This window comes from Anomalospiza imberbis, chromosome 6, assembly GCF_031753505.1.
Source record: "Anomalospiza imberbis isolate Cuckoo-Finch-1a 21T00152 chromosome 6, ASM3175350v1, whole genome shotgun sequence".
Lineage (NCBI taxonomy): Eukaryota > Metazoa > Chordata > Aves > Passeriformes > Viduidae > Anomalospiza > Anomalospiza imberbis.
The window spans coordinates 4066497-4092974 of NC_089686.1; the positions used below are offsets into that span (position 1 = coordinate 4066497).

Here is a 26478-nt window from a genome sequence, read left to right on the forward strand (position 1 = left end):
CTTGAAACTGTGGCTGTCTGAGGGTGATGTGGTGTGTTTTAAACCGGACTTGTCCATTTTCACAAAGGGACTAAACGGGTCTATCAAATCCCCCCTTATTTTTGCGTTTAAATAAAATTATCTGATGGGGTGGCCCTTACGAGGTACGAGTGGCAAAATCAGCACCTGCTCCTCTTGCCGTGTGAAACGTGGATGTTAATATGAAAATATGTAGATGTTAGGAGTACAAATAATTGATGAAGTACACATCCTTTGGGAGCAACACGGTTCAAGTGGCAAATCTGCCTGCTCAAACAATAGCCACCCTTCAGCGGGGAGGAAGCCATCTCTATGGAAATGGGGCTGACGCTGCCCTATTGATCGAGTGAAGAAGACATTATACAATGTCAGTTGGGTTGTTACGATTTCATTTGTCGTCTGACCTGAACTTAACCTCTAAACCTTTCTTTTCTCCCCGCCAGCCGGGCAGCGTTGCTGTTTACCCTTGCGCGGGGTTTTGCCGTGCCTCCCTCCCCACCAACATCCCCATAGAGTAAATCTCTCCCGTTTTTTTTTTTTTTTTATATATTAATTTCCCCATTGATTCTTTTTGTTTGAGTCATTTCCCGGAGTTTATTCCTCGGCAGGTCGGGACGGTTTTATTGCTTAGGGAGAAGAGTCGTGGTTCCCTCTCTGCTGTTTGGGATGTTGTGGCACGTGTGGGATTAGGGTGGAATTTATTCCTTGAGCAGATTTCTCCTTTGCCAGGTGATGGCTGGCGGGATGCTCTGCGCCGGGGTCGAGAGGAAGCGGCCGCCGCATCATGTCTGTTTGTTAATTTTATTGTGTTATAATATATGATATTGCTCATTTAATTACATTATTTTTTTAAGCCTGGATTGTTCTTCTCAAAGCAAAATTATGTTGCAGCACATTGATGCAGAAAACCTTTTTGTCAGTAATCCATACTATCGCTGAACGAGCCGTTTGCTCCTTTGAGTTACTTCTCAAGTATGGCTTTTTCCCCCCCCCCCGCACAGTCTTAATAAATTGCTTGTAATTATCGTAAAATGCCATTTACAAAGAGTTTTCTCGGACTGCTTGTAACTGAGGCAAATAATTCATCTTTGCTTTGAAGGAGGGGGAGATGCTTTATGTTTTTAGGACTCAGTGAGTGCGGCTGTAGGATTGTTTCTTTAAAGAACTATTTATTTGTTTTACTGTGGGAGGCAAAGCATAGCAAGTTTACAAAGTAAACCAATTATCTTCTTATAATGTGATTGCCAAAGTGTCATTTTCTGCACAGGGGATGCATTCTTTGCTGCAAAGAGAAATAGGAAGCTTTCCCCTACTCTAAGTGCATTTTTTTTTTCAGTCTATACCTTTCATAGTTTGGCTGTTTTGGGGTTCCTGAATAAACAAAGCTGTTTTGTTGCAGAGGCAGTAGCAGAGTAGACGGTGTCATTGCCCAAGTATTTGTAGGAAGCTTTTGCCAGCTTTATTTTGGCTGAGTTGGACACAGGGTTTTGAAAAGGGGGAAGATGTCGCATTAAGTTAAACAATTCACCTCTATTTGGCTTGCTGTTCTGGGTATCATATTAACTTTGGTACTAATACATTATACAAACATATATTTTATATATATATATATATCTGTGTATTCCCTGCTCACTAAACCTTCCAGGCAACGAACTGTGAGTGTATATAAAACCCAGAGCCAGCTCTTCTCCCACCGCCAACAGAAAGGAGAATTAGGCATGTTGGATAATGAAACCATCAAAATGATTCCATAATTTTGAAGTCATAGGGATGTTTTGGAAGTGCCACTTGACCTTCTTGATGGCACTGAGCTTTCTGGCTCCCGGGATGTGTGTTCTAGAGCTCTTGTGGGAAGGTCCCAAAGGAGGACCAGGAGGATCAGTGACCTTCATGGCCATCCCAGAGAGACCTCATGGCTGATGCTCCCTTAAAACTGCCCAGTGCTGGGAAAAGTTGTCTGCTGCCCCAATGAGTGAGGAAATGCTCCATGTCTCTGGCTACGTGAGTTTGCCAGAGCAGGATTCATCCCTGTTTGACCCCTTTTTTTATAGAAATGACTTGGGGAAGATGGAGGGATGAGAGAGGAGCCTGCTCAACCAGAGTGGGAAATTAGGAAATTAGGAATTGGGCTTTGGTGAAGGAGGAATCTCCTTAGAGGGCATATTTGAATTTTTCCAGATTACAGATTACTGTAGATTATCTCTGTTGTAGCACAGCAGGAACGTCTTGGGCGTTTGGGAAGCAGCTGTGCTAGTGAGAAGTAGTTACAAAGTTTTAGGAGGGAGAGAAGAAAGGAATGTGCTCAGGTACTAATTTGCTTTTAGAAAATCTGCCGTGACCTCTGGCTAATTGATCACATATCTGGTTTTATTTATTTTCCCACTTGTCCCCAGAATAAACCAGCGCTGAGTTCAGTCTGTTTGAAGACGCTGCCAAATCTGTTCATTTGCATTTGGCTCTAAAGTAGGCACACGAGGCTGCAGTAACTCTGCTTCATTTTGAAAAGGGTGGGGGGGAAAGAAAAAGCAGGGCAAAAAAACTCTTTTTTTTTTTTTTCTTTTTTTTTAAAGAAGACTGAAGAGTCTTTTCTGACAGCTAGTCAGAGTTAGAATTAGTTCAAGGAAATGTTAATAATGCACTGCCTGGCTTAATCCCTTTGATATCACCAGGTATCCTCCTGTTCATGGGTTAATTGCTTTAAAAGCGGAGGCAATATTCTGAGCGGTGGGCCGCTTCACCTTTTCACAGCTGTTACCATTGAGTGACAACTAAATCCCATGTGTAAGATGAGGAAGAGCTCAATCTCCAATTGGGAGAAAATTTATGTAAACCGCAATCCCTTCAGAATGTGCGGAAGTCACAGACTTTCTTGATTTACTCTGCTTTTCCCAGAAAGCTCCATTGTTCCCTTCCCTAAGTCCCATCAACCCTTTGTAGCAGAATATCACAGCGGCGGCAGATAGCTTGAAATATATAAATGCTATCATAGCTCTGATTAATAGCGGCGCTTATGAGTCAAGTCTGATAACGGAGCAGCTCTCCACTCAATTTCAGATACCGCTAATGGAATCTGTCTCCTGCAATTGTAATGTGAGAAGGGCTAATTTGCCATGGAGCTTGGAGCTGTCACCAGCCGGGGATTGGGGGGTCAGATGGGAGCTGCCAGGTTTTTGCCCTGCAGCTTGTATCTCTGGCTTTGAATAGCGCAGCCCCCTGCCTGCCAGGGAGCTGATAGGCCGCCGGGGGGTTTATGCCACTCGTACAATAGCGAAGGGCTGCATGGGCTGACTTGGTAATTGTGAAGCCAGCTCATTTTTATTTTATTTTATATTTTATTCTATTTCCCCCCCCCCGTCAACTCCTTCCTTTCCCCCCCCCTCCTTTTTTTTTATTTCTTTTTTTTTTTTTTTTCTTCTGCGGCTGCATAATTTCTAATAAGGGGTTTTAACAAATGTCAGATTAGGAAAAGTTTCTGCAATTACCCAAAAAAAAAAAAAAAAGCCAACTTATAAAACATTTAAATAGCTCAAGTTGGCTCCTACTGCTGGTTGGGGTTTTTTGGCTGCTGGAAGCAGGCACTGGTTATTACAGGAGCCTGGGATAAAGGTGTATCTATTTTCCAAGGATTGTGAATCAAATAATGGGTTGAACTAATACACCCTTTGCACTTGCAAAGACACCAAGAGAGAATTTCTCATTTGTAATGGCTGGAAGCACAGTTTGTACAACTCAAATGTGAGTATGGGGTGATATTTCTTAAAGCAGCGCAGCCCTGTGTGCATTTTATAGATCTGTCATGAGCTGTTCCACTCGTTGAGCTGCTGGAATAGCTTGGCATGGAGGTGTTGAATTTAAATACCAAACTTCCTTGTCAAGGGGCTGCTGCAGGCAGTCTCTGCTCCAGTGGTGATGGACATCCTGGAGCATGCAAGGGGAGAGGTTGGGATGTCTTATTCCTCGCTCTCCTGACGAGTTCTCACAGGGGCCTCTTCCCATCCCTGGTGTCCAGACCCAGCGTGGACCCACAGAGGTCTTTGCTGCCATCCCAGAGCAGTTTGATCCTCCCAGCAAGAGGATCCAAGTTGACTTGGCCCCAGGACACAAAGGATGGGGTGCAAGATGCCTCTTGCACGTGCTGGTGACCTTCACAGGTCCACGTTTCCAAAGGGATGGGCAGAGACAATATCCTTCAGAGGTGCTGTCCTTACTGGACACCTCCAGTCCAGGAGGATGTGTGTGAGAGGGTGCAAGGAACAGCTCCCCTTTGCCAAAATCCTCACTGGCTCAGCACAAAACTGTGGTGTTTCAATAAAATAACTACAAGAAAGAAAAGTCAAGAAGTGGTGGCAGTCCCTGGCTGGGTGTGAGGCATTCCATGCATGTGGTGGGAGGTGAGGGTGCTGCCTGCTCACCCCCGTCCCATGGGGGTGAGGGAATGAAACCCTGGGTCTGTGGGAATGCTGGTGTTGTGGGAGGCTGAAGTCCCATTTCACACGAAGGACAGCAGCTGGTTGTGACCAGACTGGTTTGGTTTTATTTTATTTTATGGTGGCCCTGCCTCTTTGCTCGGTCTCTTTTCCCTTCACTCTTTGTGACCATGGGACTCAACCAGGAGAGATGAGCCAAGCCCTGCTCTCCTTCCTCCTCCTCCTGCTGCGGGCAGGGCTTAAGTGGCTATTGAGCTCCAGGTCCTTGAGCAAGAATAAAATCTGGTTTGCTATTCCCTGTAGTACCTGAGCTGGCTCTTCAGCGCTGAGAGCAAGAGAAACCGCCTTTTGTCATGGAGTGTTTGTGGCTAAGAGGCAGGCAAACCCAGAGGGATTGGGTTTTTTTGGGATAATTATTGTTACTTAAGCACTGAACTCCTGTCTGGTTTTTAATTTTTAAATAATTCTTCTATTTCAGCGCCGATGCTCGTGCACGCTTATAATTTATCAGTGGGAAGCTTGGTTGTTGAGTCTTCTACGTCCCTTTCTGTTTAACCTCGTCAAAAAAAATAGTTGTTTTTTTTAAAATTGATTGATTAACAAGCCACACCTCTTAAATTCAAAATGTTAACTCTTTAGTGCAATGCCTTGAAATAATAATGCATTCAAGGGATGTATCTTTGCTACTGCAAACAGATGGAAGTAGCTGGTGATGTACCTGGAGTCTGTGAAAGTGACCAGGGAGCCACCGACATCAGGATCACCATCTGCAGGTGCAGGGAGAGACAGAAATTTAAAAAAAAATTTCATTATTTAGTTAATTAGAGGAGATTTTATAAATCAGGAGAGTTTTTCTTATTCTACTGCCTAAAAAAATAAAAAAGATGCAAGGCTAAGATCTCCTGCCTGTAAAGTTTTGGAGGAAAAAGAAGGCAGAAATAATCAGCTTATTTCACTAGGTACAGATAGGTGTTGCCAGTGTTAAATACATCAGCTTCAAATATAAACCATTCCAATTATCTTACTTTTCTTAATGAATCCAGTGCACTGAAGATTGCATTTAATGAAAACATTTTAATTAAATTCCAGTTCCCATCCATGTATAGCTTTATGCCAATCATTTAATACATTTTGGGGAATTATTAAATATAGAGCGTCTGCCATTGTTTTATAAATAAAAAGTAAAAATGCTGGTGGAATTTTTTTGTTAAATATATATGACTTGTAACCTTGGCTAAAGGAAAATTTTACTAAACTTAAAGGCTAAATTTTAAATTGCAGTTTTGCATGTTTTAGTGATTGCCAGCAAATGAGAAGCTAAAAACTGTAATTGCAAAAAAAAAAAAAAAAAAAAAACCAAAAAAACCAAAAAACCCTGGTTAAAATATTTAATTTCAGTTTTCCCAAATGTTCCTGCAAACTCTTAATAAAAACTTGTAGCTAAAATAGTCCTCATTAAGAAAAATTCCTACTGGCTGCATCCTTGGAGCTGAGGTGCAGCAGCACATTCATTCACTTGCATGCCTGAAAAGGAAAACAAAATCATAACTTATTTTTTTATTCTTGTCCTTTTATGTTTAGGGATGCCATGGGAAAATATTTCTCAAAAAGGACTGTGTGACCTCTCCTTTGCTGACTCTGTCCCTTCTGAGTGTGATTTTAGATGATGGTCATGAAGACTTTCCCACTTTTTGCCATGGCTTCAGTTCTTTTCTTCTTCCATGAGCTGGTCCCTGTGTGCTGGGGCTGTTCTTTCTCATACTGGGCCCAAAGACTGGGGAAACAAGCTGGATTTGGGGGAGCAGCTCTCTACCTTCCCTGCTCCCCAAAACACTGGGATAAAGCTCTCCTAAGATGTTGCTTTTCCATGAGGTCAGTCGAGGATTTAGCTGTTGGGTGTCTTTACCATGTTTTGTAGCACCTCAACTCTATTTGCAAAACGTGTTTAAAGACAGAAGCACGAGTAGAAGTTGAGTGAGGATAATTCTCTGCTGCTCTCAGCTCTGCAGTCCTGGTGTGCTGTCAAAAGGAAAGACAGTGTTAAGCAACTAGGAGCTATTTCCAGGAAAAACCCCAAATGTTTCCTTCTCCCAGCCTTGGCACACCTGGGAAGCCTCCAGCCAGTGCAGATGGCAGTGTGGGGCTCCAGGCAGAGTAGCTGAGCCCAAAGGCTCTGTGGTTCCTTCTTGTCCAGCAGGGCTTCACTGCAGGAAATATTTGCATTGTCAGTGCCAGGCCTGGTGTTTGATTTTGGTGAGATGAGTGACTGTGTGCCGTGAAAAACTTCTTAACTTCCACACAACAAGTGACCTCTGTCTCCACATTGGTCACTGGGTTGCTGAGCTCTTGCTGGACTTACGGGAGGTCTCCTTTAGCTCTTGCATTAACCTTCTTCCACAAAACACTCTGTCTTAACCACAAGAATTCTCTCTGTGCCTGTACTTAAGGCAGCCATTATCTTTCTGGCCCCCTAATATGGAACATGCCGCCAACGTCTCCAGCTGTAGATTGCACTGGGCTCCTTTGCAATTTTTTTTTTTTTTTTTGGTGCTTTTAGAGAATCACAGAATCCCAGGATGGTTTGGGTTGGAAAGGATCTTAAAGCTCATCCAACCTCCTGCCATGGGTAGGGACACCTTTCACTAGACTAGGCTGCTCCAATCCCCATCCAACCTGGCATGGAACACTTCCAGGGATGGGGAAAGAAAATTCTTGGCTTTAGGCTTCTTGACCTCAGTTTCAAAGCTCTGTCCCATCCCTTTGCTTTTTCAGTTCTTCCCATTTCTGTTTTACTCTCATTTTTGTTCCTTTTCTGAAGAGTTCTTTCATCTCACTCTGCCTTGCACCACTGAACACCCATCAGCGTCTTTTCCACCTTGAGGTTGGTCTTTGATCCAAAGTGGTGTAGGTGGCTGAGCTGTCCATGCCTGAGGTTTTTTGTCACCTCCTTGGAGAGTGTGCCATTTGAGGTCATCTTGGCTCTGAGGCAGGAGAGATGTGACACATTATCACTCTGTGCTGGAGAATTCCAAGAGGCTGCAGAGGCAGAGGAGCATGGAGACCCTCATGTTGATCACAATGAGCTGCATAACCACGTTACCCCAGCTGCAGGGCAGGATTGATTTAATTTGCCCCAGAATCATGCTGACAATCGCATGGGATTCATTTCTACTTGTCCAGCAGGTGCTGCTTTGCACTGTGGATTGTTGTATTTCTTCTGCCAGGTGCTCTTCATCCTCCTCTGGAGATACCTGCTCTGATTGCTTCCACTTCTGAGAGTTTCCCTCTGAATCAGCAAACTCAGAAATCCATCATTTCCATTGCTGGTCACAGAACCTGCAGTAAAACTCTTGGTCTCCGGCTTGCACTTCCTAAAGCCGTTTTCTTGATGTTCTTCAAGAATGCAGCACATTACCATTTGTTTTTTGGACATCTGTGGTACTTAGTGGAGCTTAGTGCTCCGAGCATGAAACAGGCTGTCACAGAGTGGGCTCAGCAGCCTGGCTTTCCCATGAGTTTCCTAAGGAAGCTGTTCAGCCCGGAAAAGATTCCAGGGAGACCTTAGAGCCCCTTTCAAAACCTAAAAGAGCTCCAAGAGAGATGAGGAAAGACTTGGACAAGGGCCTGGAGTGACAGGACAAGGGGGAATGGCTTCCCACTGCCAGAGGGCAGGGTAGGTGGGATATTGGAAGGAATTGTTCCCTGTGAGGGTGGGGAGGACTTGGCATAGGGTGCCTAGAGAAGCTGTGGCTTCCCCTGGATCCCTGGAAGTGTCCAAAGCCAGGTTGGACAGGGCTTGGAGCAACCTGGGGTAGTGGAAGGTGTCCCTGCCCACGGCTTAGGTTAGAATAGGATGATCTTTAAGTTCCATTCCAACCTAAGCCATTCTGTGGTTGTTTTTATGTTTCTGTGGACAGACAGTTCTGTGGGCTGTGCTTAGTTTGGGCTCCTGACCCTGCTGTGCCCGGTGAGCAGAGGTGTCCTCTGTCCCACATAGCTGGGATAAGTCTTTAAGCTTTGGGTTGAATGGCTTTTGCTTAAGCCTTGTTTCATAAAACTCGACTCACAGGTTAGACTTTTTGTCAAGAGATTTCTTTCATCTCATTTGAACTCTCATGATAAGTTTGAGTCTTTCTTGGGAAAGACAAGGAGAATTGGTGAATGATTGGGATGTTTGCCTAAAATGCCGCTTTTCTGAAGATTTTTGGAAAAGTTGTTTCACCTTTTTTTTAACCTTATTTCCCTGCAAGAATTTCAAAGGGATTTATGGAGTTGTTTCTTTATAACTAAAAATTTGAAATGTTTAAATGGTTTAGTCAAAACAGGAATGTCATGAAGTCGATTTGTGTATTGGGGATCTCTTGGTTTTTAATTGCACATGGTCCTGCTGCCTTTACCTGGTATTTTTCTTAAGGTTTTTTCCCAGTTCTGTTGATTTTTTGAGACTTCTTCCCACAGTTTTGATGTTGAACTCACTGTCACCTTGAGCTTGGCCTGGAACACCTTAGAATTGTTTCCTTTTTTATCAGTGTTAACTCCATACTTCTCTCCCTTTGGCTACATCCTGCAGGTGCAAATCTCAAAATACTTCACGAAGGAGATAAAAATCATTAGTGCTATTTTCCAGATACCTTCAGGTACTCTGGCAAAGCAAGCAGAGGAACCCTTGGAGAGAGGGCTCCATCAGGAGCTTCCTCATCTCATGTGGAAATCACATGCGTAGCTCGATAAAGAGGTTGGGTAGTTTATAACTTTTTTGGCTTAAACCTGCTAGAATTGTTAGGATTAAATGGAACTGTGCGTGACTGGGGTGGAATTAGAAAAATACCCAATTTGTGGTGGAGACTAGCTGAGTCTTAGAGTGGAATGGTGAATTTCTGGAGTGTAGCTTTGACCACAACCACAACTATTTGTGTTTTTGGATAAAGCTTGGTTGAGCATGTTGTGGTGCCCTACACTGTGTCTTTTCAGGGTGACTTCCTAAAGGGGAGAGCTTCCAGACAGGCAGAGCCAGAACTGCTCCCAGTGGGACTGGGTGGGAAGAGCCACTCTGGTGGAATGGCTTTCCTGAATTCCACCTGGTGGGCTCCCTGTGCTGGCTGCAGCATCCAGCTGAGCTGGGCAGGCAGCTCCGTGGGGAATGTGCCATAACGCCATCTGGGAGTCACAGAGATGGCCAGCTTTGCGCTCACAGCCATCCCAACTGTGGGTGCTTCACCCTGTCCCTCCCTCTTGCTGGAGCTGGCACCCGTTTCCCACCCTCCCGACCTCTCCCTGCTGGGACTGAGGCTGCTGCAATCCCCAGGACACCAAAAACCCCCCAGGAAAGCCCTGCCAATTCTGTCCATCCTGAATAGCTCTAATCCACTCTTAATTCAGCTCTTGGATGAATTGAAGGCTGCACCCTTGCTGGCATCTCTTCCAGAGTATCCCATTAAAGCCATGACTCCCTGGCTCCGTGCACCACGACCCTCTGGGCCTTCCCTCATCAGGATTTCCGAAGCAAATTCAATCCTGGAAGTTTTCATGGCGAGAAGAAGCAGATTCTTTGGTGTTGGGTGGCTGGCAAACAGGCTCTGCTCTTCCCAGTGGCAATCCTTAGCAGAGAAATTATTAGGGAGATCTTAACCATATAATGTTTTGGCAGGGTGCTGGGTGGCACTCGTTGCTGCTGCTGCAGTATGTTTTTTGGTTTGTTTTTTTTTAATTTAAAAAAGAAGGACAATAAAGTAGGCTCTTTTTTGTTGGAAAAGAAGATTTCATGTTATCTGTGTTTGCAGGCTTTCTGGCTCATATGCTGGAGGAATCCTTGCTGCGGGGGTGTTTTCATTTTCTCGTCTAACATGGCAGTGGTCCATCACGGCGGAGGTTTTCAGCTTAAACAATCTGTTTGTGGGGCTGCTGATGGCTCTCACTGCTCATTTTGAGGAGGCATCCACTGCAAGAGAGAGATCAAAGGTAAAACATCTCAAGCAAAGTGAATAGTTCTTTATTTTTTTCATAATTGGTTAGCACTTGTTTGTTTAATTTCCTGTTCGTTTACTGCTGATTTAATTTTGTTTAAATAAAAAGGCCAAGTTTTGGGTCTTGCTTCAGCACCTGTGCTGGGTGGGGTCCGTCCCTGACTTACCTGGATGTTCAGAAGTGACAAACATTGAAAAAATTCTGCCCACTTTGCTGAAGGATTGAGTTGGGACCTGTTGGATGGGTTTGGGATTGATTTATTTAATTCTCACAGGTTGGAAGGAGGAAAACCAAAATAATTTCAATCTAAACATTTTAGTTCATCCTGCTTCAAAGACACAAACTAGGCTGTGAGTGTACAAGGTTTTGTTTTAAGAATTGGTAATTTTCTTCGGGGTAAATGGGTATATTGTATAGAAAACTTCATCTAATCAGAAACCAGGTTTCAACTCAAAAACAGGAACGAGCAAATTTTCAATCAGTTTTTCTTTTGAAATTAAATGTGCCCCTAAAATAATGGCATTGTTAAACACAGAGACTTTAAATTTCATGCTGTATTTTCTACTTTACAAACAGACTAGTCAGCCAAATGATATTTTTGCTCAGCAGTCTTGTTCTTTCTACTTTTGTTTGCCCGAACATCTGATCTCTTTTCCTCCGACAGACTTGCCTGCTGTGACTCCTGTAAATTGTGTGAATAAAGGGATTTTTTTTCGGGCTAGGCTAGAATTTCAGGAGTCTGCAGTGGTAGTTTACTCAGCTTCATGAGTTCTCAAATAACGTGTTTTATCAATGGCTACGGAGACCTTGTTTCACCATTGGATTTTTTTTGGGTAATTATTATTTTCTAATGAGCAGCGTCCCAAGATCCCCACAACCTGAACTCTACAGACATGGAGCTGGGCATTTTCCAACCTTCTCCCATATTTCACATGCCTGGTTTCCAATGGGATTTTCAAAATTAGATTTTCAGAAGCAGTTTAGGAGCTTGTTCCAATGTTTTTTTGAGTGTCTGGCATCCCACGCCTGGAAGAAGCCAGGCTGCCAACAGCAAGCTTGCAGTGCTTTTCATAAATCAGATGCTCATACAGGCATCATATTGGAGCTCATCCATGTACTTAAAAAATGACTGAGGTGGTTCTGAGCCCTGCCAGGCAGCTCTGAGACTCACAAAGGTTTTTCTGAACTTATGGCAAGGTGCTTCCATGGCAGGGCAGTGTCCAGCGTGGAATACTGAGCAGTTAATTAAAAATTACTAGGTGATCCCATCACTACACCAAGGCAAGTGGCTGCATCTCACACACCACCCTCACCCGGGGCTGAAACAAGCAGGGGAGGTTTAGGTTGGATATCAGGATAAGGTCCTTTCCCCAGAGGGTGGTTGGGCACTGGAACAGGCTTGAAGTTTTGGAGTAATGAGGAGAGTCACCTTTAATTCCCTTGGCTTAGGAAGTTTGTGCAGACCTGTGTGCCTAACAAAGAGGAAAAAAATCATTCCTGTTACAAAAAAATTAGATTTCTATAGATAATGGCTTTATTTTAGGACATTTCTGAAAAATCACTCAGAGTGAACTGCTGGGCAGCCTCCCCTGTGCAGCTGCATTCAGCAATTGGACTCATCCCATCATTAGGATGTGGTGATGCTGCACAGGATCTCTGTGTGCATGGAGGCATGGCTGTTCAGCTGGACACTTCTTAAAGAATGTTTTCTGTTGAACAGTTGGAATCTCCTTGAAACAAATAAAAAAATCCCCTGAGTTCTGTGTTACAACTGACCAGTGCTCACTGGTGTGTTTGCCTTTCTCCTGTAAGGACGCTGTGCTGAATCCTTTTTGATCTCTGGATGTTTTTGCAAACTTTTAAATAGTAACTGTGATTTTTTTTTCCCCTCTCAGATCTCTAAATTGGGTGCCTTTTGCTGTGGGCTCAGTCTGTGCAATCAGCACACCATAGTGCTTTATGTTGCTTGTGTTGTGCCCTGGGTTCTCTCACGGCTTTTCAGAAAGAGGGTATGTATTTACACACTCTCACACCTCTGTTTTTCTAAGGTTGGGATTAATTCTTCTCCCCCAGAACTTGTGGCATTTCTGAGTTGATGTATGTGATTAATCATGACCCACTGAAGTTCCAGTCTGACACCACAGCTACTGATCTCAAGGGCGTCTGATTTAAAGAGGGTCCACAAGAAGGCTTTTGACAAGGGCATGGAGTGATAGGACAAGAGGCTTTAAACTGATAGAGGGAAGGGTTAGATTTAGATATCAGGAAGAAATTCTTCCCTGAGAGGGTGGGGAGGCCCTGGCACAGGGTGCCCAGAGAAGCTGTGGCTGCCCCTGGATCCCTGGAAGTGCCCAAGGCCAGGTTGGACAGGGCTTGGAGTAACTTGGGGTAGTGGAAGGTGTCCCTGCCCATGGCAGGGGGTTAAAACAAGATGATCTCTAAGTTCCCTTCCAACCCAAACCATTCTGGGATTCTGTGATCACAGTTTAGGGCCTTTGCTGGTGATCTGTGACCCACTTTGTGTCCCCTGGCACAGGAGTGCTCTGCCCCAGCTGCTTGCAAATACCCTGTGAGCTAAAATAATCCTTGGAACTGAAAACTCAGACTTCCCCATGCCATAGCTCACCCGGAGATGAGTTTCTGTGTGTTGGCTCTCTGGTGGTAACCAGCAAAAGCCACATCCACCCAGTGTGGTTCTCAGTAGTGGCACAGGGCATAGCTAAGCCTGGGTGAGGCACATGAGCTGCAAGAAATGCGTTGCAACTCAGACAAGCTTGATCCAAAATCTCTTCAGCATCCCCAGCAACCCCCTTTTCTGGCCATATACTTCCATTAACACAATCAAGAATCACTTCTGCAATATATTTGTGTTCTTTAAATAGTTTGTTTTGGGTTTTTTTTTGAGCAGGGAGGTCCAGAGAGATCTCTGTGATTTCCAGCAAAGGCAATGCTGTGCCAGTATGATAATCCTGAGAAATACTTTGGACAGCCCAGTAATGCCTACTGCAGGAAACCACTGAGTAAGGTAGAAATGGATGGAAAACTGCCTTTTGAAAGTACAAATGAGCCACCTTTCTTCTGGAGGAGCTCTGACCACCATCATTATCAAGCTCCTTTCTCTGCTCCATCGATCATCACTCCCAGTAACCCCAAATGCTGAGGAAGTGCTTTGATTGACAGGGCACTGGCTAACGACAAAGCAAGCGTGCAATATTCTAGGGTGGGATTTTCCAAAGCACTTAAAGGAGTTAGGCACAGAAGTCCCTTTGAAAGTCTTGTCTCCCTGACCCCTTAGGCAGTCTCGAAAATCCCACCCCAAAAGTTGGCCTATCCAATTTAGCCAGCGTAATCACGACCAAGTAAATGGCAAAACTGACTCCTGATGATGGTGATGATGTGTACAGCTGTAGTAGAGCAGCATTTATGTGGGGTGGTTGTTTTTTTTTTTTTGCCAGATGGAAAACCAGCCAACTCTTAATCGCTGCAAAGTGGGTTATCTCAGCCTTGCAGTGCTTCAGCCATCTATGCATGTCATGCCATGATTTAAATGTGAAAGATGCAATGAGTATGATACTCATGAGTCCTAGCTAATATTATTTGCTTCACTTAAATTTCACCCTGCCATGCAAAGGAGATCAGTTTGATGCAGTTTCCTAGTAATCCACAAAATCGTAAGGTTTAACATAGCATTTTGTAGGGACTTACTATAAATTGAGAGATCAGCTCTGTGTAAATATATTTGATGTTTTTTCTTTATCTGTTTCTTGAAGTTCCAGCGTGATTAAACTAAAATAAACATTGTTATGCAATATGACATATTTTGGTGCAGGAATTGTCCCTAGGCCATTTGCTGAAGTTGGGTTTATGCTTCTTGGCTGGTTTGCTGCCTTATCTCTATCTGCCGGCTTCGTCCTACCTCAATCGAGCCCGCTGGACATGGGGAGACCAGACGACTTTTCAAGGATTTTTGACCCACTTTCTGAGGGAAGAGTATGGGACATTCAATCTGGTAAACAAGGGTCACTTCCTAAATTGCTTCCTCTTCACTTACGCAACAGCAGAAATGTTCTGCTTGTGACGATTAAGGGCTCGCGGGGAAGGAAATTGAAAATGTTTCATTTTTTAAGCATTCATTTTGGATTTCGACCTCCTGACCTGTCTGGTTTTCTGGGAATGGGTCACATGGCTGGGAAAGCAGAGAGATAATTCTCATTGCCTTATGGGGTGAGCCAAATTATTTCCTGGGAGCTGTATGGGTGTCTTATGTGTGTAGGAGCCCAAAGAACAAACTGTGCCAGAGGGAGTTGTGACATCAATCTTGTGGTGTTTTTAAGATGAATATTGTCTTATTTTTCTGTTTTAACTCAGACATTTAAAGAGGTCACAAGCAGTTTTCATTTAAAAGCTATTCCTCTTTAATTTACTGATGTTGAATTTAAGTGGTTGGTTGGTTTGAGGGTTCTAAATTATTCCTCTTAACTTACTAATGTTGAATTTAAGTGAATGGTTGGTTTGAGGGTTCTCAGGAATGTCTGATTTGAGTTATTGAGGTCTCTGCTCTTGCTAAGAGAGGGAAGAATCTGTGGTTGCTTTCAGAGTGTAGGATTTCCATCCTCCTTCTCCAGCCCTGACTTGAATGTTGGGCTCTGGCCACCCAAGGAAATCACCCCAGAATCTCTCCTGCTTCCAAGCTTTCAGGGCAGAGGGCTGGGAAATCACACCGCTGGGAGGAAAACAATAAAAATGTGTGACCTGCATGTTCTGTCACTGCCTGGAGTCCTGGAGCTCCACATCCTCAGAAATCACCCTTCACATGCAGCCAGCATGACAGCATCACTGTCACTGTGCCATTCCACCCTTCTCAGAGAGCTGTGTGGCTGTAGGATGTGTGTCAGAAGACATGGTAATTCCTGCTGCTGCCACTAAATCTGCCCAAAAACCCCTACAGAGATCAGGTCCACCCTCTGAAGGACTTGTGAGACTTCCCCTGTTGTCCTGTTCCCAGCTGTCTCCTGAGAATCAGCCTCCACTGGGTAGAGCAATACCAAGGCATGCAAATCCCTTAACTCCTCTCTCCATCAAATGTGATGAATTCAAGTTGATGTTCAGGAGGCTTAGGGATGGACTGCGTGTAATCCTACACCACAAATCACATTTAGGATGAACTTGTCTGAAGCAGGAGCAATAAATACAGCAAAATCCAAATGTATGGTCCCAGTGCCAGTTGGGATAATGCCAGAGCACTGCTGGATGGACAGACAGCTTTTACATCCCATAGCTCTGTTTTAAGGGCAGGCAGGGTAAAAAAAAAAAAAAAGAAAACACCAACAAAAAACCCAGAAAATATTTTGGAGAGGATTCCACCTGTAAGCCATGGATCAGAAATGTCATCTCTGTGATGGATGTGTCCAGGGCCATCAGCTGCCAGCAAGGTGGGGCTTCAGGATCTGTGAGCTGGCTCTCCATCCTCTAACACTTATTTTTTAATCAAATCCTGGATGCAATTAGCTATGCCATTTTTACTGAGATTAAATATTCCTTCCAGACCTCCTGAATCTGTTTGCCTTTTCTTTAATCTGGTAGCCACTTTTCCAGCAAGCAGCAATGAAGGTAATTTCTCCCCTCCACACAACATGTCTTTTTCCCAGATGTGTGCCATGGATTGCAGGTCTCTGCAATAAAAATTCTCATTACCTCATAAAGATTTTGTACAGCTCTGCATTTGTCAGGGCAGAGGGGACAGGGGCAAGTCTGGTAAGCAAGGAGGAATTGAGCTTGTCTCAGGCTGTGGGGAGATGTCACTGAAAATAATTGCACCATGAAGATACAGAACATGGCCTCAAGTTGTGGCAGGAGAGATTTAGATTGGATATTAGGAAAAAAAAAATTCAGAGAAAGAATGGTCAGGAATTGGAATAGGCTGCCCAGGGCAGTGGTGGAATCCCCATCCCTGGAGGGATTTAGATGTGTGGATGTGGCACTTGGGCACATGGGTTAGTGGTGGGCTGGGCAGTGCTGGGGGAATGGTTGGACTCAATGACCTCAGAGGGCTTTTCCAACCCAAATGATTCCATGATACAGCAGAGATCATGGTTAAACCATGTGACATGCTCTAATCACAGGATAACGAGTTGTCAGCACCTTGAAGAAATGCTTACCCAGGGGGTAAATCACATAAAACAGGAACGTGGGAGAACACCTTGCAGTGAAGGTTTGAGCAGAGGTTGCTGCCTTTCTTGCAAACAGAAAATGAGAAAACGTTCCTTGCCCCAGTGATACCCAGTCAGTGTGTGGGTTCCTCATGGGTTTCCTTTGCTTTTATTTCAGGCCAAGTCCGAGACAGGATCCAGTATGGGAGAGATGCTGCTGTGAGTAACACCTTGGCTGTGCCTTTCATTGGAGAGTAACCTCGTGCTGCTGCTGTCCTTTGGGCCAAAGTGGCTCCTGTCCTTCCTTTCCTTACCCTGTGCAGAGCTGGGGCCGTGTGTGTCCAGCACAGGGACAGCATCCCTGCCCTCTCTCTTCCCCACTGAAGGAAAAACACTGGATGCCCTATCCCAGTGATTTTCCCTTCAAAATTCTACCATATAACCCACCCTTGTCCTATTTCTGGTAGACTTAATCCCAGCAGAATGGGAATATATTCAGTTGTGCTTATTCCCTGTTTCTCCTGACACTTTAATTGAGTGCAGGGATGATTTGAGGGTGACAAATCCACGCTTTAATTTCTCCACAGTTTCCAGCTGGCACAGATGAAGTCAGAGCTCTCCCTTCCTGTCCTTGCCCTGGCACTGGTGGGCTGTGTGAGCACAGCACTGCTGTAAGTTTAACCAAATATTTGCTTTAATCTGCATTTTTTCCCCATTTTTCTTTCTGCCTGCATGGGCAGCTTGTTTTGCCTTCTGCTTGCTGCTGCAGAAATTGCAGCAATTGGCTGCGGTCATCAGTTATTAAGAGCAAAATATCCCTTACTCCTGGTTAACCCTGTGGCTTGGTAGATGGCAAACTGAAAACTCCTGAAATCCTGATGGTTTTGTGCTTTAAAAACAGAAGTTTCATAAATGGCAAAGGTAAAGAAAGACTCATCAGCTCCTTGTGTTAGGTATGCCAGGAGTTCAAGCACATATCATTTTTGCTTTGTTTTTCATCATGCTCAGGAGTGATACATTATTTTTTTTAATAGGAAAAAGCAGCAGAAATCACCTGTGATCTGGCTCTTCACTGGAATGCTCTGCCTTTATTCCCTTTTCTTCGCTTGGAGAGCAAATTTGGATGTTACAAAGCCTCTGTTTCTAGGTGTGGTAAGTTGCACTCCCAAAGTTGCTCTGGCATGTTAATTTTTGAGAGAAACATTCAAAACCTTAAAACCACCTGACCAGCAGCAGGCAGTTGTCTTGAAACTGCAGAAGGTGCCAAAGTACAGCTCCAAGGCCGGGTTGGACGGGGTTTGGAGCAACCTGGTGTAGTGGAAGGTGTGGGATGGGGGGTGGAATGGGATGATCTCTGTGGTCCCTTCCAACCCAACCCCAGTTCTGGGATTCTCTCTCCTAGGTGGAGCGGTTCTGGCTGCAGAGCAGTGCTGTGGTGGCCGTGCTGGCAGGGCTGGGGCTGGCCACACTGGCCAGCCTTGGGAGGGGCACTGTGCTGGAGGGCACCTGGCTGCTGCCGTGCCTGGAGTGGCTTCCTGCTCTTGCTCTCGTTGCTTCTCAACTTTGGGCAAATTACAGGTGAGAAGTTCCCTTGGTGCCGCCTCACAGGGTGACCTGGGGCGCTCCTGGGGTTTCTGTCCTTGGCTGGGAGTGGGAAGGGCACTTTTTACACCCCACCTAAGCTTGTGTGGTCACAGCCTGCAGAACCCCCTGGTTTGATCTCCTCAGAGTCACCAACTCCAGGCTGTAAATGGGGATGTCACAGAGGTTGAGGGAAAACAACTCTGTAGATACATAAATTTCTAAAAAACCCTTGTAAATCTGTGCTTTTTCTCCTAAGGAGGTTTGCAGAATTCATGTGGCCTGAACTTCTCTTGCTTTCCTTCACGCTACCTTATGCCCTGAAGTTTTTTCTGATTTTATTCCCATTTTTGAAGATTTCAGTCTGTAGTTTGGGGCTTCCCTATCCCATAACCCATGCAGTTGCTTGGATAGGAATCAGTGTCCTGGTAGGGATGCTCAGGTACAGGCTGACCAGGGAAGTGTAGACTTCATTCTCAGGAATCCTTTCTTTGGCACACCTTTTCCAAAGGCTTGTTCATAGGTGAGCCAATCATAGCTCCTGTCCTCATCTGAATCCATACCTGGAATATGTGCACACAACTTCAGTGAAAAGGATCCAATCTCAGTTCATATAAATCAACTTCTGCCTCATACTACAAAAACTTGGGGTTTTCAGTCTTATGGAAACATTAAAGGATGAGGAGGATTTCAAATGCTCTACAGAACCAACGTTGTACTGGCACTTCCAGCACCCACTAATAAGGTTTTAGATTTAGCCCAAGAAGAAATCAGAATTAAGGTGAAGGTGTGTAGTTAGTGTGTATTCTGGCAAAACTGTAGTGGGTGGTGCTTTCTGAGGGCCTGTGCTTTAAATGCTTTGTTTCTGTATCTCATTTTCTCTGGAAATGGAGATACCAAGTTGTAGTGATTAAGTTGTTGACGCTCTCCATCCCTGGAAATTCAAGGCCAGGTTGTATGGGGTTGGAGCAACCTGGGAACAACTGGGAGCAACTTCTATAGTGGAAGGTGTCCCTGCCCATGGCAGGGGAGTGGAGTGAGATGTTCTTTAAAATCCCTTCCAACCTAAACCATTCTGTGACTCTGTAATGTTTCCAGCCTGACCAGGGTGGATTTCCCCTGTGGGTGCCCGTTGCATAAAATTGCTCTGAATTTCTACAAAGCCATGCAAATGCCTGGTTTTAAGATTCTGTTTTTCATCTGTTCTCTTCAGCACTTGTGATCAGAGCAACAACTACGTTGTTGATAAGTTTGCAAGGAACGTGCTGTCCTCCATGCCAGTGGGAGCAGTGATCCTGCTAAGAGGAGACTTGCCTGGGAATGCTCTTCGTTACCTTCATTATTGTGAGGGGATGAGGCCAGATATCACCTTAGTGGACCAGGAGGTACATTCAGAAAGTGCTGTTTAGAAAGGCAGATTTAAGCATAAGCTGCAGAAGTTCAGTTGTTCCTTTGTCTCCTTGAGAGGGTCTCTTAAAACTCATGATGTGGAAATAAATAAAATTGATTTTTTTTTCCAAGAGTTGTGGGTAGCCCTGGGACAGAGTGTGGTGTGCACATTTCTTTTTTCACTGAGAAATGGGAGAAGGAAAAAAAAAAGTTACAGGATGGGTCACCCACACTTCCACTGCCACATCATCCTCACACCTGGCTTTGCAACAAGAGTCTGTGACTTGTTGGCAAACCCCAAACCCAGTTCCTGGTGTTTAACCAAACCAGCAGTGTCTTACCAGCAGTGGCTGTTTTGTGGTGGAGTGAGGACCGCGTGCCTCTGATCAGAAGGCACTGGTGACCCAGTCTGGTGCTGTGGTGTGACCATGGTGACCCAGTCTGACCATGGTGACCCAGTCTGGTGCTGTGGTGTGACCATGGTGACCCAGTCTGACCATGGTGACCCAGTCTGGTGCTGTGATCTGGCCATGGTGGCCCAGTCTGACCATGGTGACCCAGTCTGGTGCTGTGGTGTGACCATGGTGACCCAGTCTGACCATGGTGACCCAGTCTGGTGCTGTGATCTGGCCATGGTGACCCAGTCTGTTCTCTTGTTCACTGCTGGCATGGTGGGTGACTTCCCTAAGCAAATGGTCATTAATCCTGCAGAAACCATTTCTTCTGGATGTAAATCTTCTGATTCCTGTTCAAATTGTGATAATAACTTTTATTCTAGATGATGACTTACAAATGGTATTTACCCAAGCTGGCAAAGCACTTACCTGGCGTTTATTTTCCCGGGAACCGGTGGAATCCTGTGGAAGGAGTATTACCCGACGGGACACTCGCCTTTAATCTCCATCGTTTCCTCAAAGTAAATAAACAGTAAGCATTTCTTTCATATGTAACAGCTTTCCTAAAATCTCTGACCTTTTTTTTTTTTTTTTTCTCTGGAAATTGTTTATGGAACAGCTTGGTACTGCATCCAAAAGACCAATTTTCTCCACTGACTTCCTCCCCGGTGGCAAGATTATTTTTGCAATTAAAGCAAAATATCTCTGCAGAAGTAACTCCATCCGGATATAATATTGCCTGTTGTTTTGAGGTTGGTTTGTATTTTAGGAAGGAGAGGAAAAAAAGGTGATCTGCAGAGTGTTTACTGATGATTTTTTGTTGTTGTTGTCGATACAATTCATCACAGAGAATAGGAACGTTCCTGTGTACTCAGAACGACGATGGTTGGAGAGCAAATTGCTGCTGCTTCTCCTTTGTGAACATTGTGGCCAACTGATTAGCATAGAATGAATGTATTCCAGGAATAATCATCATATAAAAATAGCTTAGTAAGAGTGGAGAAAGGATTAGATACTCACACGAATAAGAATAGCATCTGCATTTAGACTAGCTATGGTGAGCCCTGCGAGGGTGGGGAGGCACAGGAACACAGCCAGGTGCCAGTGGGCAGAAATGGGCTTCTCCTCCAGCTTCTGGCCTGTTTGGGAGGTCCAGGAGAGGGGACAGGATGTGCCAGCTGTGCTGGCTGCTCAAGATGGGCAATGCCAGATGGAGAATTCATCTGTTTTCCAGACTGCCCCAAAACGTGCCCGTGCTGATGGGAGATGTGCTGGGTGGGTGTGTTTGCTGCACAGTGTGGTGTGGTTTGGTTTGCTCAGGGACACGGGGTGGACCACAGTCTCTGAGGTGGCTTCACCATGGCTCTCTCTGTTGGTTTTTTTTTGGCAGTAAGGAAGTGTTTGTCTGCATAGGTCTTCATGAAGGGGACTCAACCTGGAGAAGGAGCCACTCGCTCTGGCCCTGGGGGACGTGTGAAAAGTTGGTTCCTTCTGGAGCTGTGTTTGACCCAGGAGAGTGGATTCGTCTCACAAGGAATCTCTATAACTGGACTGAAGACTATGGCAGGCACGAAGCAGAGGAGCCTCTGCTCCTTCCTGCTCATCATTTTCTGCCAGCAGCATTGCCACACCCACTGCAGTGCTAGAGGAATCAAACAAGAGCCATAATCTCAATGTTTTGTGTTCTGGAGAGATACCTGGGAGAAATTCTTCCCTGTCAAGGTGGTGCGATGCTGGCACAGCCCAGAGAGCTGGGCTGCCCCATCCCTGGCTGTGTTCCAGGCCAGGCTGGATGGGGCTTAGAGCACCCTGGCATAGTGGAAGGTGTCTTTGCTCATGGCAGGTGTTGGAATGAGTTGATCTTTAAGGTCCCTTCCACACAGAACCATTCCATGATCTGTGATTTTTAAGAGTGTGAAAAACAGCAGTGACATCTCTAGTCAAGTATGAGGTCCAATTCTGACCTTAAAATTTGATCAGGATCTAAAATTATTGAGACATCCAGAGGTTTAAATGTCATAGGCTGACCTGTGGCTACATCTCTGGCTCTGAGATCTGGGATGCTGTGAAACACCTGATACGCCAGAGGCTCCTTCTATGGAGAGAGAGGCACAAAGTTTCGTGAATGACAGAGAATCAGCTGAATTCCCTGCTGTCAGAGCCACAGGCTTCATGACAGGTTTTCTTCTGCCTGGGAGGTCTGCAGCTGCCTGGGCTGGAAGGGTTGTGGTGGGTGAAACCCAGCCACGTGGATCTGATGGCTGAATTTTATTTCCATTCCCATTTAGTTTCAGCCCCTCTTCCTGGGAAGCTGTCGCCAACGAGGAGATGTGGCAAGCCAGGTAATTTTCCTTTGCTGTCTTCCAGCAGCCAGTGGGCACTGCCAGCTCATTGGTGTGGAAACACACACCAAAGCAGGCAGCTTGATGGGCCGTGGCCTTATTGGGTCTGCACGTGCCAAGCTTTAGAAGGAAAAGGCTGGCACGATGAGATGAAGAATGCAAGGCCGCCAGCAAAGCCTTCAGGAAAGTGGCTGTTTTGTTCACCAAAAGGTTCTGCTCCAAGTCTCTCAAAGGTAGTTGGGATGTAGGGTGAGGAAATGGGTTATGGAGAGAAATTTATATCACTGATGGCTTTGCTGCCCCACACGTGGACGTGTTGAAGCTGTGTATAACCCTGTGGTGTGAGCTGGTTGCATGAAGCAGTTACCACAGGGAAGTTTTTCTTGTTTTCCTAGGATGAAAACAGCTTTCTTCATCTTTGACCTCGCAGAAACGGCCAGTGTGACTGCAGAAATGAAAGCACAACTTTACACATTTGCATACACTGTAAGTCCTGCATTTGGTTTAGGAGTGCTCACTGCATCCTCATTTTTTATCCTCCATCATAATTTTTTTCCCCCCTTTTCTTTTAAATGTCTGGAGTCCATGGAAATACAGTGTTTCCACGCAGGCCCTGTAATCTGCATTCCCCTTGTTTATCCAAACTGGGAGCATAGCCGATTCAAAGACATTTCTTCAGGGATTTTATTCATTCCTGCTTGCCCCCTCGGTCACGGAGGATGCCAAAAGCAAACCAACCCTGCTTTTGCTATAATTATGTTGTCTGTGCTGGGCTCCAAACTCATGCCAGGAGATTGCTTGTCCTGAAGTCCCCTCTATGCACTTGTCCCCTCTGTCATTACACAGTCGTGCAGCCTGAGCCAGCAAGTGTAAAATCCGACAGTCTTCTCGCTGCAAATTAATTCTGCTGCATTTCACACCAAAGAATAACACCCATAAGCTGGTGTAGGTATCTCTGGAAATACTGGACTGCCTGAGATGCCAACAGATGCACAAAGTGATCAGTGTGTATCAGCAGAGGAGCAGTATTTCATAGTCCAGCACAGAATCAACAAATGGTTTCCTAAATTCTTGCCCGTTTTGCTGTTATTTTTGCTGTTCTGCAAAGTTCCTGGGCACATGCCTGCTGTTGAGCTTATGAATATTCCCACTCAAGTCAACAGACTGCTTAAGTCCTGTGGAAGACGTCCTGATCTCCTGAAATATTGAGTAAATGTCTTGCAGGCGCGGCGGTTAAATCTCTTTTTTCCCCCAGCTTGGTGTAACACCTCTCTGGGGGAAGCACATAATGTGCTGTGGGGTTATCACCATCATCTGTAATGTTTCTAAACAAACAGCTGCTGTTGGAAGGGAAACGTTTCAGCCCCCCTTGGATTTCTGATTCATGCTGCTGAATGGCAAACACAGAGCAAATTACAGAAATACTCCAGCTCTGGACTTGGACATCTAAATAGCATCTGTTTCTTTCCAGGCAGTTTTGAAGCACTGTTAAAAGCTGTTGCTCCCACTTTGTTCAATTAATTTGCTGCCCATACCTTCTTTTTTTTTTTTTCTTTATCTTTTTCTTTTTCTTTTTTTTTTTTGTTGTTCCTTTAACAGTCATACAAAGAGATTGTCAACTCCCATCCCCATCACCCGGTGAACTGGCACAAAAACTACGCCATCGCCTGCGAGAGGATGCTGCGCCTCGGCCGGGGGGACGTGGATCCCGAAACGCTGCTCTCCCAGACTGTGAAACATTTCCTGCTCTACACCGAGAAGGCAGAGGATGATCCCCAGCGCCAGGACATCCTGCAGGCTGTGCAGCACCTCAGGGAAGAGCTGCAGGGAATGAGGAGAAGGAAAGCGGAGCTGAGGCGCAAAGCTGGGTAGCTCCTGGTCCTGCTGAAATGCTGAAGACGGGACTTAAAATCTGAATTAGTCCTTGGCAGCGTGAGAGTGGTTTCAAAAGGTGACAGAAATGGCAGCAGAGAGGAAATCTAGTGTGATCCCCTCTGCAGGAATATAGTGATGTTTGATTTCTGTTGCCAAATGGGACTTTTTCTGGGGTAGGGGAGAAGCTCGCCACTAAATAAAATATTGAGTTTCAAAAAAGAGAGTTTTCTTTTACAAGAAAACTATGAGCTTGTACTGTGAATATATATATATTTTTTTTATGAATGCAGCATCCATTCTAGATGTAAAAATGTATTTAGCATTTTATTATTTCCTCTGTTGCTGAGCCAATAGGTTTCCTAAAGCCATTTTTCATTAGCTGTGCTGTGTCTGTGTGTTTTTGTGGTGGGTTTCCAGGAGGACAAGCTGTGGGATGGTGCCCTCCCAGGAGCCTGGTCATTGACTGTTTTGGATGTGCTCTGAGCCCTGGCTGTGCCTGTGCCCAAGGGCACTGCAGAATCATAATTGCAGAATCCCAGAATGATTTGGGTTAGAAGTGACCTTAGAGATCATATCATTCCAACCCCCTGCCATGGGCAGGGACACCTTCCACTATCCCAGGTTGCTCCAAGCTCTGTCCAACCTCTCCTGGAACACTTCCAGGGACTGGGCAGCCACAGCTTCTCTGGGCACCCTTTGCCAGGGCCTCACCACCCTCACAGGGAACAATTCCTTCCCAATATCCCATCTAACCCTGCCCCTCCTTCACTTTGAAGCCTTCTCCCCTTGTCCTGTCACTTCATGCCCATGTAAACAGTCCCTTTCCAGCTCTCTGTGACCCCTTTAGGTACTGGAAGGACAGGATATTCTGCTGGAATAGAGACCAACCCATTTTTTATGCCTCCCTTGCTTTTTGGGGTTGCCTGCTTTCATTCCCTTGGGATTTTATGATGGGATGGTCTTTATTGCTTAGAGTTCCAACAGTAAGCAAGAAACTTGTGTTATTTTCCCTTGCAGAAGGTCTCTGCTGGCAGCAGTGTGACATCTCCTGCGCTGGGGTGGAGGGACCACGGTCCTGAGACCCCACATGGGATGTAAGAGCAGCTCCCCTGGGATGCTTCTCCCCTGGGATGCTGCTCTCTCCATGGGTCATGGCATCCATGCTGTGACCTCTGTCTGGGCTCTCCTGGGGATGCCGTACTGCAATTTTGGAGATATCAGGGCTTTAACCAAAAGAATTGGGTGTGAATCCACCCTGCTTTTCAATCTGCCCCAGCAGCCAAGCGACTTCTGGGGTTAACAAGAACTCAGTTTCTTCTTTTCAATAAAGGAGACATAAAATGTGTTTTTCAATATTTTCTCAGTTAACAGTACTTCAAATGCTTGAAACAGACCCAAAACTCTGGGGATGTTCCTGTAAAGCTCTGTTCATCTAAAACTTCGTATTTTATTCCCTGGTTTTGTGATATCTCAGTCCAGTGTTTTGCAGGCGACAAATTGATGCCAGGTCAGGATTTCTTTTGGGCTGGTAAAATTGTCAGGGAAGAAAGAAGTAATAAAGAAAGATCACATTACGAAACAGCATCTCTGGAGCAGATTGGGATGGGGGCAGGAGCAAGGGGTGTTGCAGGAGGATGCTTTGCTGGTCTGGAGTTTGAGGTGTGTGTGGGGACATGTGGCTGCTATTCCTAATAGATCCTTTTAAAAGTGGACCACTTCTCTCTTTCTCTCCAAGTGCTGATTTTCCCAACTTTCACTGAATGCTTCCCATATAAAAATCAAGCTGCTGTCTCAGAATCTCTAACTCCAGCTGCAAAATAACATACTTTATTTTTCACTCTCTCACTCTTGTTTTATTTTGGCAGTATATGATTTCCTTAGCAATTCCCCGTTAATTCCTATGAGCCATTCCTGTACAAACAGCAGATGGGAAATGAGCAATAAAAAGATGGAAAACTGTGGCTTCTGGGTTGCAAAGCCACAAAACAGAGGGGTGAGAGGGAAGAGGAACAGTTCAGGGGTGTCATTTTAACTCTTTGTGTTGTAATTGACTACATTTCAGGTTGGCTGTGCCTCACTTAAATCTCTTCCTCCCTCTCAATCCCTGCAGAAGTGTTTGTACAGAGAGAGGGAATATCACACATTCCTGCAGCTTTCTGCTTCCTTCTCCACACCAGTCCAAAAGCCCTGGCAGAAAAGCATTAGGAATCCAATTTTTGAATGCTTTTGTTACCTGCATTATTGCAAATCCATTCAAGCAAATATACTGGGCTGAGGGTTTTCTTTATGTTGATTAGATGCCCCTCCTTAGCAGCATAGTCTTGAAATAATTGGAAGC

The 26478-nt window shown here is 45.1% G+C and overlaps 1 protein-coding gene and 1 long non-coding RNA gene across 6 annotated transcripts in view; one reads left to right on the forward strand and one right to left on the reverse strand.

Moving 5' to 3' along the window:
- Positions 1 to 24518, forward strand: part of TMEM260 (transmembrane protein 260) — a 32904-nt gene extending 8386 nt beyond the window's left edge. Inside the window, exons 4-16 of one of the 5 annotated variants that reach the window (XR_011000403.1) lie at positions 10226 to 10403; positions 12305 to 12418; positions 14239 to 14418; positions 16737 to 16777; positions 17146 to 17229; positions 17593 to 17710; positions 17961 to 18136; positions 19353 to 19524; positions 20307 to 20444; positions 21337 to 21490; positions 22212 to 22265; positions 22661 to 22751; positions 23865 to 24518. Coding sequence is in view for 3 of the 5 variants with exons in the window: in XM_068194900.1 (XP_068051001.1) it covers positions 10226 to 10403; positions 12305 to 12418; positions 14239 to 14418; positions 16737 to 16777; positions 17146 to 17229; positions 17593 to 17710; positions 17961 to 18136; positions 19353 to 19524; positions 20307 to 20455; positions 21314 to 21490; positions 22212 to 22265; positions 22661 to 22751; positions 23865 to 24137 (1807 nt within the window). In the remaining 2 variants the exon portion in view is untranslated. Of the gene's footprint in view, positions 1 to 10225; positions 10404 to 12304; positions 12419 to 14238; positions 14419 to 16736; positions 16778 to 17145; positions 17230 to 17592; positions 17711 to 17960; positions 18137 to 19352; positions 19525 to 20306; positions 20456 to 21313; positions 21491 to 22211; positions 22266 to 22660; positions 22752 to 22845; positions 23844 to 23864 lie in introns of those variants that run through there. The other 4 variants (XR_011000404.1, XM_068194900.1, XM_068194902.1 and 1 more) reach the window with 4 other exon arrangements.
- LOC137476559 (uncharacterized) overlaps positions 1 to 26478 on the reverse strand; it is a 340942-nt gene that overhangs the window by 312919 nt on the left and 1545 nt on the right. The window lies entirely within an intron of this gene.